This window comes from Otolemur garnettii, unplaced genomic scaffold, assembly GCF_000181295.1.
Source record: "Otolemur garnettii isolate 467f Iridium unplaced genomic scaffold, OtoGar3 scaffold00302, whole genome shotgun sequence".
NCBI classification, from domain to species: domain Eukaryota; kingdom Metazoa; phylum Chordata; class Mammalia; order Primates; family Galagidae; genus Otolemur; species Otolemur garnettii.
The window spans coordinates 169770-179964 of record NW_003852697.1 but is presented as its reverse complement, the minus strand read 5'-3'; the positions used below and the strand labels follow the sequence as shown (position 1 = coordinate 179964).

The 10195-nt window shown below is 47.7% G+C and overlaps 1 protein-coding gene across 3 annotated transcripts in view; it reads left to right on the top strand.

The window, feature by feature from the left end:
- The window catches only part of INSR (insulin receptor), a 152555-nt gene that overhangs the window by 14923 nt on the left and 127437 nt on the right, over positions 1-10195 (top strand). For all 3 annotated transcript variants that reach the window (XM_012813799.2, XM_023508979.1, XM_012813797.2), the window contains one exon: positions 5916-6467. In XM_012813799.2, the coding sequence (XP_012669253.2) occupies positions 5916-6467 (552 nt within the window). The remainder of the gene's footprint in view (positions 1-5915; positions 6468-10195) is intronic.

Below are 10195 nucleotides of genomic sequence, written 5' to 3'. Positions count from 1 at the left end.
TGGCCATTTTTTGGTTGCAGCCATCATTGTTGTTTGGCGGGCCCGGGCTGGGGATTCGAACCCGCCACCTTAGGTGTATGTGGCTGGTGCCCTAGCTGCTTGAGCCACAGGCGCCGAGCCTGAAGGTGCATTTTCGATGATACCTTTTATGGAAACTACATATACAAATGGAGAATTTCCACTGCAAGCTGAGCCTCCCATTTGATCTGGGTGGCCAGGGTAAAATATACACTGCATCTTGGAGGCTTTGTGTGGAAAAATAAAAATCCTTTGGACTATCTCATTTTTTAGTATCAATTGCATGTTGAAATGATATTTTTGGATACATTGGCTTAAGGAAAATACATTTCATTTCTCTTGTTTCTTTTCTTCTTTAAGAAAGAAAAGAAGAAAGAAAGAAAAACTGAAAATTCCATATATAGCTCAAATTATATTTCTAACCCTATACTTCCCTGGTCGCCTGTGGGGGCAAGCTATAGTTTGCCATTGTCCTTCACCTTAAAATGAAGTAGGCAGAATTAAATAATTCTCATTGCACGGTTTGTTTAGGTCTTAGTCCTCAATTGGACCAGACCAAGGTGAATAGCTCATTTTTCTCTTTTTTAGCTCCAAAGGCTCTCTTTGATGCATCCTCCTCAGTTATATTTTATGTAGATAAGCAGTTGTTAGACTGTGAGTTCAGGGACAACATCTGTCCTATTCTAGTACCTGGAGCAGAGTCCAGCCCAGATTGAGTCTCAGCAGGTATCCACTTTGTAGGAAGAACGAGCAGTGGAGAGTCTTTAACAAGCCTTTCCAGGCTGTTGCTGCATGAAAATGATTTCCTTGCTTTCTGGTTTAAGTCACATTCACTTGCTTCTCCATGAGGCATATTATAGAAGGAACAGGACACGTTTTTAATATTTACTAATATTTTAGTGAAACTGTAGCATGGCAGTTACGAGTGCAGGCTCTGTTTGTCTGCTGAGTTGAGACCCTAGACAGTGTATAATAATCAGCCTGTGTGAGTCGTGATTTGCTCGTCAGGAAAATGGGAATCAAGGTGGCACCTCCTCCTGGGACTATTCTTAGAATTTAGCCTGAGATTGTTGTGAACATCCCAGGCCAAGTCCTTTGCACAATAAGTGCCCAGAAAATATTAGCTACTTCCTCCTCATAGACCTGCTCTGCCTGTTAACCAGGTGCCACTTGAACGTCCTTCGTTCCCATCAGATGCATTAAAGCTACCAGAAGTCCCTGCATCTATTTCTGGTGCCATTTCTAACATCCTCTGGGTATTTTTTGTCCCAACGGTAAATTTCTCTATTGTCTTTGACTATTAGGGACACATATGGCTTTAATGAATCAAGCATTAGATGCATGGGAGTTTAAAAAGAAAAGGAATTTGTTATTGTCTTCTATAATTCTAGCCATTTAATCTTTATTTACAACAACTTTGGAGAAATAGAATTCACATGCCATAGAATTCTTCCATTTTCAGCATGCGTTAGTTTTGAGTACATTCAGCGTTGCACAACCATCACCACAATTTTAGAACGTTTTTATTATCCCCCAAAGAAAGCCTGTACCCTTTAGCTGTCACTCCGCACCTGTTCCCACCTCCAGCCCCTGCAACCACTAATCCACTCTCTGTCTCTGTGGGCTCACCTCCTCTGGATGCTTCCGGGCAATGGAACACTGCCCTTTGTGGCCTTCTGTGTGTAACGCCCTCTGTGGCCTTCTGTGTCTAGAGCCCTCTGTGGCCTTCTGTGTCTAGAGCCCTCTGTGGCCTTCTGTGTCTAGAGCCCTCTGTGGCCTTCTGTGTCTAGCACCCTCTGTGGCCTTCTCTAGAGCTCTCTGTGGCCTTCTATGTCTAGAGCCCTCTGTGGCCTTCTGTGTCTAGCGCCTTCCGTGGCCTTCTGTGTCTAGCTCCCTCTGTGGCCTTCTCTAGAGCCCTCTATGGCCTTCTGTGTCTAGCACCCTCTGTGGCCTTCTCTAGAGCCCTCTATGGCCTTCTGTGTCTAGCACCCTCTGTGGCCTTCTCTAGAGCCCTCTATGGCCTTCTGTGTCTAGCTCCCCCTGTGGCCTTCTCTAGATCCCTCTGTGGCCTTCTGTGTCTAGCTCCCTCTGTGGCCTTCTCTAGATCCCTCTGTGGCCTTCTGTGTCTAGCACCCTCTGTGGCCTTCTCTAGAGCCCTCTGTGGCCTTCTGTGTCTAGCTCCCTCTGTGGCTTCCTCCAGCACCCTCTATGGCCTTCCGTGTCTTAGTGCCCTCTGTGGTCTTCTGTGTGTAGCGCCCTCTGTGGCCTTCTGTGTCTTAGTGCCCTCTGTGGCCTTCTGTGTCTTAGCGCCCTCTTTGTGTCTGGCTTCTTTACTGAGCACAGCATTTTGAAGATTCATCCATGTTGGTGCTTGTAGCAGAGCTTCATTCCTTTTTATGATTGAATAATCTTCCACTGTATAACGGACTACATTTTATTGATTCATTTATCCGTTGGTGGACATTTGGGTGATTTCCACTTTGCTTTAGACACGTGTGCCCTGTCTTTGTGTGGATATATAGTTTCATTTCTCTTTGGTCGATACCTACGAGGGGAATTGCTGGGTCATACAGAAACTCTTTGTTTAACATATTGAGGAACTGCCAGGCTGTTTCCAAAGCAGCAGTACCATTTCCCATCCCTGTCAGTAATATGCAAGGGTTCCAATTTCTCTGTGTCCTTACTTATACTTGTTCAGGGCTGTCTTTTTTGACGTTAGCAACCCTGTAAGGAAGAAGTTGTATATCATTGTGGTTTGAATTTGCATTTCCACGATGTCTACCAACCAGTTAACACATTCGCTGCTGTGTGAGTTGTATTTATTTGCCTTATTGCTAGTTTTGAGCCTGGGGCCTCATGAAGAGCATGGATGTAACTCACATGTCTCTTGCACATCAACTCCTACACTGGAAAGATATCTTTTTTTCCCTTGGGGCCATGTGTTTTGTTAAGCCAGAGACATGTTAGATATATATGCTTCATGAGGCCCTGGGCTCACAACTATCATGAATCAAATACAACTCACATGGCAGTTAATGTGCTTGACCTAATGAAACACCACAGGTCCAGGAAAAATTTGTTATTCTAGTGTGGCAGTCAGTGCGTCTGATTTGGGCTCTGCTGTGGCCTAGGATGGATGGTGGGCCAGTATTCTTCCCACCTGCAGGGAATGCCTGTGCCTGTGTATGGGGGGGGGGGAAGGAAATATAGAGTACGAGGCTCAGGCTTGAGAAGCCCAGATCTGTGGCTTAGTTTATGACTGTGATGCCAGATGAAATATAGGATGCCCTGTTGAATTTCAATTTTGTACAAGCTTTGAATAATTTTGTTGTTGTTGTTGTTATTGAGACAGGCTCTTGCTCTGTCACCCAGGCTGGGGTGCAGTGGCATCATCATAACTCACTGCAACCTCATACTCCTGGGCTTAAGCCATCCTCCTGCCTCAGCCTCCGGAATAGCTGGGATTACAGGTGTGTGCCACCACACCCAGCTAATTTTTCTGATTTTTGTAGAGATGGGAGTCTTGCTCAGGTTTGTCTCAAACTTATGTGCTGGGATTGCAGGGTTAGCCATCATGCCTGGCCAACAATGAATAATTTTTTTTTTTTGGTAGGGACAGAGTGTCACTTTATTGCCCTTGGTAGAGTGCTGTGGTATCACACCGCTCACAGCAACCTCCAACTCCTGGGCATAGGCTATTATCTTGCCTCAGCCTTCGGAGTAGCTGAGACTACAGGTGCCTGCCACTATGCCTGGCTATTTTTGTTCCAATTTGGCCAGGGTGGGGTCTGAACCGGCTAACTTTGGTATATGGGACCTGTGCCCTACCCTCTGAGCGACAGGCATTTTTTAAGGGAAAATATGTCCCAGGTATTACATGGGATAGATAAACTCATCCTAAAGTAACAAAGTATCAGTTGCTTATATGAAACTCAGATTTCACTGGGCATCCTGAATTTTTACTTGCTGACTCTGGCCTGTCACTGGTGGGGAGGATGTCCTTGGCAGGCGGGCTTTGAGCTGCAGAGCTCTGGTTTTGTCATCTTTAGGATGGGGGTGCGGAAGCCTCAGACTGGGCTCCAGTGGCATGACTTTGGGGGTGGCTGACACCGGCCTCCTCATTCCCTTGAAGCTGCCTCCCAGCCTGGGTTTGGCCTTCGCTAGCCCCTGCTCAGTTCAGACACAGAGCAGCAAGTTTCAGGTGAGGGTGGTAATTTATTGGTGGCCGAGTACCAGGGCTTCCCCCCCAACCTCCCAGTGAGTGAGTGAGTGAGTGCATGCGCTTTCCCTGGAGTTAGCTTCATCACTTCTGCTGGGTGGAATGTGACCCAAGAACATTCTACTTTGTTTTTCCCAATTGTTTCCTTTGCTGTTTTCTTTCTAATATGTGCTTTCCTTTGAAGGTTGTTCTCAGGATGGATTTTTAAGATTTACTATTCTTCTTTAGAACAAAGTGTCTACCTCCAAGATATTAGGGGGAGGGTTAGTATCTGGAAATAAAATATGCAGGCGCTGTGCAGTGTGGCTTATGTTCCAGAAGCTAAGGGATATGTGTGTGTGTGTATGTTGGCAGGGAGAAGGCTGTCTAAAGAGTTTAATTCTGACAAATGTTAACTCAAGTATAAGGGACTCAAGAAGAGAAAGACTCATGTTGGTGTACAGAGAGAAGGAAATTAGGGAAGGCTGCCTGAGGAGGTGGCATTTGAACTGGATCTTGAAGGATAATGGGCTAGATTTATCACAGAAATAAAGAGCTAAGGATAGTGCCTGTGGCTCAGTGGGTAGGGCGCTGGCCCCATATACCTAGGGAGGTGGATTCAGACCCAACCCTGGCCAAGCTGCAACAAAAAAATAGCCGGGCATTGTGGTGGGCGCCTGTAGTCTCAGCTACTCAGGAGGCTGAGGCAAGAGAATCACCTATGCCTGGGAGTTGGAGGTTGCTGTGAGCCATAAAGTGAGACTCTGTCTCTACAAAAAAAAGAAAGAAAGCAATAAGGAGCGAAGGTATAACGGGCTTTGCCAGCCAAAAGATAGTTTAGCCTTGAGATGCTTGTTATATGTTGGAGGAATGAAGCAACAACAAAAAAGTAGCTGACACCAATGGAGCACCCACTGTGTTTCAGGCCCTGTTTAGTATCATCCCTGCAGAATTCCATTTCCTCCTCCTTCCAGATCATGTTACAGAGGAGGATTCAGGGAGTCTTGAATTGCACAAGAGTAGTGGGAAGTCCTATTTATGGCATGCAGGGGATTGAGGGGAGACTCTTGAGGGCTGTGAGAGAGAAGTACAGGGTGATAGGGAGCTATGGAGGGTATTGGAGGTCAGGAGGGGCTGCCTTCAGGAGAATGAGCACATGGGGTGTTGGCAGTGGGAAGTCCTTGCCACACCCAGGTGAAAGGTAATTAGGCCTTGACTGCTGGCCAGGAGGGGGAAGGAGAGCCAGCCTGAAAAACGGGGGAACTGACAAAGCACGCAAGCTTTCCTTGCCCATTTCTGATGTGGACACCCATCCCCCACAGAGCAGTTCCTGAAGGTCTGACACTGCTGCGCTGAGGACGGCGCCCCTCCGTATCAGCACCTGCCTCCTTACTCAATCCTCTGCAATCCTATTGTCTTGACTGCACCATGTCAGAGGTGATGAGTTTTAAGGCTTCTAACAGGACTGGCCAAAGGAATTATTTTCCTTGCTTCTGAAAGTAATTACTCAGGCATGGGCACTTGACAGGGAAACCATTCACAGGCCTGGCTGCAGAATTTGCGGGGCCCATTGTAGGATGGAAGAGCAGGACCCAGCTCCCATGCCCACGGAGCGGGCCCTTCCCTGAGTTCTCCTAACCCGTCCGTGGTGTGCTTGTCTCGCTTACTAGTCTTGCTTTTTCGCCTGTTTTCCTTCCAGTGTGTCCCGGCATGGATATCCGGAACAACCTCACCAGGCTGCGGGAGCTGGAGAACTGCTCCGTCATCGAAGGCCATTTGCAGATACTCTTGATGTTCAAAACAAGCCCTGAAGACTTCCGAGACCTCAGTTTCCCCAAACTCATAATGATCACTGATTACTTGCTGCTCTTCCGGGTCTACGGGTTGGAGAGCCTGAAGGACCTGTTCCCCAACCTCACTGTTATCCGAGGCTCACGCCTCTTCTTCAACTATGCCCTAGTCATCTTTGAGATGGTTCACCTGAAGGAGCTCGGTCTCTACAATCTGATGAACATAACCCGGGGCTCCGTCCGCATCGAGAAAAACAATGAGCTCTGCTACTTGGCCACAATCGACTGGTCCCGCATCCTGGATTCTGTGGAGGACAATTACATTGTGTTGAACAAGGACGACAACGAGGAGTGTGGGGACGTCTGTCCAGGGACTGCCAAGGGCAAGACCAACTGCCCTGCCACCGTCATCAACGGCCAGTTTGTGGAACGGTGCTGGACTCACAGTCATTGCCAGAAAGGTACGACAAGGTGTAAGGTTCTCTGAGCCTGCTGCTCCCGATTCCCGGGCATGGACTGGTACCATCCATGGCCTGTTAGGGACTGGGCTGCACAGCTGGAGGGGAGTGGTGGCCAATGAAGCTTCACCTGTATTCATAGCTACTCCCGTCACTTACATCCCCACCTGCGTTCCTGTCATATCAGCAGTGGCATTAGATTCTCACAGGATCAGGACCCTACTGCAGACTGCACATGCGAGGGGTCTGGGCTGTGCTCCTGTGAGATATGATGCCTGGTGATCTGAGGTGGAGGTGTAATGCTGTTGAATTATCCCCAAACCATCCCCACCCCCACTTCCATCTGTGGAAAGATTGTCTTCCATGCACAATCTGTCTTCCACGGATCCCTGGTGCCAACAAAGTTGGGTACTGTGGCATTCCCTGTGGCCCAGGGGGTGGCAAACTTTCTGTAAGGCTTAGATAGTTAATACTGTGGACATCAGTAGGCCATGCAGGGTCTGTTGCCACTACTCAGCCCTGCCATCATAGTGGGCAAGCAGCCATAGTTGTGCATGCTGTTGTGTTTCAGTAAAACTTTATTTACAGAAACAACTAGTGGGCCAGATTTTGCCTGAGGATTCCACTTTGCCACCTCCTACTTTGACTGAAGGATAGGAATGGATAGGTATGAACTTGGTTTAAAAATGAAAGTTTATTTCATATCTGAGTATAGAGGTAAAATTGCTCATGATAGATGTTTGGATAAAGAAATGTTGAAGGGAAAAAAAGCAAACCCTCTATCTTATCCTGTAATGCATGTTGATGAGAGCAGTTTATTGGAGGTACTTTCTTGTAGCGGGTATTCACTAGATCTGGTGTGTCTTAATTTCCTTATCCTTTCTTATTATTGGGCATTGAGATTAGTTCCAGTTTTCACAAAGAGAGGGATGAGCATTTCAGAGTGAAAGCTTTATCAAGCATTTGTTTCTTTAAGCTTGCTTTCCAAAAGTAAAATTTCTGGGTCAGAAGCTCTTGATACAGATTGCCAAATAGCTTTCCGGAAATGTTGTAGCAGCAGACACTCCTCCTAGCACTGGAGAAGAGGGAACCCCTTGGCCAGCTTGGCATGTTGTTTGAAAAGGCTTTCATGATTTGCTGGGGGTGTGGAGGAGCTGAAGTGTTGTCATCGGCTCTGTTTGCCTTTCTTTGATTGCTATCAGGGTTGAACCTTTTAAAACATGTTTATTTATCATTTGGGTTTTAGCTTCCTGTTCATATCCTTTTGCTCATATATCTTTTAGTACATCAATGAGTTTTGAAAAATTAACCTGTATGTGGTTTTCATCGATGAAGGCAATTCAACTTTTGCCAATTGCTTTTTCTTTGTTTGTTTGTTTAGTGGTGAAAATGTCCTGGGATGTGTTTTGCTGGAGAAGCTGAAAATGTTTATAGAGTTCAGAGTTTGATTTTTGCATGCTGCATGTTCCTTATGCTTAGGAAGTTTTTTCCTATCCATAAAAAAAAAACAAACCCCAATTTCTCCCAATTTTAAAATTTTAACTATTTCAATTTTTAAAAAACCTTCATCTTCAATACAAGATCAGTTTGTTGTGTGTGTGATTCTATAGAGGTGTCTGTTCTCTCCCAAGTAGCCAGTGGGACTGCAGTGCTATTTTATTGCAGAAGTCTGCCCCTCACAGTTGCTTTCCAGTCTGTCTGGGTGTCCATGGATACGTCTGCCTTTCCTTCTGCTGGGGCTGGTAACTATTCAGATCACCATAGCTTTATAATGTTTTGCTCCAAGAAAGCAGTTCTGCACACATATCCATTCCTTGTCTGTTGTTTCATGGACCTCTCTCACACATTTCCCTAGGAGAAATTAGTGAATATGAAATGGAGGTGGGGGAAAGTAAGTGGGTGGCTTAAAGGTTGTGTAACTAAGGATGGGGGAGGGGAGAATGGAGGATATTCTCACCTGAGCCCAAAGGTATGGGCTAGCCACACAGAGTGGGACCTGACTAGAGTCCTTGGGATTGTCTGTGAGGATTCCCTTGGTTGCCTGGGGAGAAGGTTCTAGAAGAATCCTCCCTTCCTGGACAGTATAGTACATGGTTGAAGGGTAAGGAGCAGGAGGTGAGAGAGTTGAGGAATGGGGGGCTGGGCTAGTAGAGAAAAAAGGGAAGGGACAATTATATGAAAGTGTGGAAACATCTTGAGAACATTGTGGGTCAGGGAAGAAGAGACAATTATGACCAGAGAGGCTCCTTTAACTTGCCCAAGGCCACACAGCTAATGAAAGACAGAGCCGGGGCTTGTGCTAACTCCATGCAAAGCACACACAAAAAGCGTGTTTTGGGGGGGCAGGTGGGAGGGACTCTGGAGACCTCCTGAGAGTGTCCCCTCTGCTTAGAGACAGAGGGGCTGCTTCCAGCTGGGATGCTGGGGGAAATAGTGAACACTGAGTCCTTCTAGTGCTGAGTTCTTCAATATTGTAATGCTTCCGGCTCTAGGCTCCCCTATTTGAAAAGTAATTTAAGACATTCCTCTGTGGATTTACTTTCCTATCTGTTTTAGTCAAAATATCCAGAAGGGCATTATCTGCAGTTGAGTCTCCTGCTCCCTGATGTTTAGAGAGGATTTGAAAAAAGTATTTTGATCTTGAGAACTGGGCTGTCTTTCCTGGCCCTGGCAGTTTTGTCTCCCCGGGAAGGTGAGCCCACATGCGTTGCTGTGACCAGCACCTGGCAGGTATCCGGCTCCTGGCATCTCAGCCATGGTGAGGGGGCCCCCCAGTGTTCTGCTGTGTCGTCTTCACGATGTCAAGAGATGATTATTTTTTGAACTGCTGTCCCTGTCTGTTGAAAACTCAGCCCTGACTTTATCCTTCCACTTCAGTCTCTTAAATTGTGGTAAACCACATAACATAAAATTCACCATCTTGCCCATCTTGAAGTGCCCATTTCTGTGATATTAAGCAGACTCAGAGAGTTATGCCACCATCACCACCCTCCATCTCCAGAAGCTTCTCATCATCCCAAACTGAAACTGTCTCCACAAGGCACCGACTCCCCGGCCCCCCCAGCAGCCAGTATCCACCTTCTGCTGTGGACCTGAACACTCTGGGACCTCCAGAGAGTGTGGACCTGACGGCTCTGGGGACACCCTGAGAGTGTGGACCTGACGCCTCTGGGGACCCCCTAAGAGTGTGGACCTGATGGCTGTGGGTACTCCCTGAGAGTGTGGACCTGATGGCTGTGGGTACCCCCTGAGAGTGTGGACCTGACGGCTCTGGGGACCCCCTGAGAGTGTAGACCTGATGGCTCTGGGACCCCCCTGAGAGTGTGGACCTGACAGCTCTGGGGACCCCCTGAGAGTGTGGACCTGACGGCTCTGGGGACCCCCTGAGAGTGTGGACCTGATGGCTGTGGGGCCCCCCTGAGAGTGTGGACCTGACGACTGTGGGGACCCCTGAGAGTGTGGACCTGACGGCTGTGGGGACCCCTGAGATGTGGACCTGACAGCTGTGGGGACCCCTGAGATGTGGACCTGACGGCTCAGGGGATCCCTGAGAGTGTGGACCTGACAGCTGTGGGGACCTCTGAGAGTGTGGACCTGACGGCTCTGGGACCCCCTGAGAGTGTGGACCTGACAGCTCAGGGGACCCCCTGAGAGTGTGGACCTGACGGCTCTGTGACTCTCTGAGATGTGGACCTGATGGCTCTGGGACCCCCCTTAGAGTGTGGACCTGA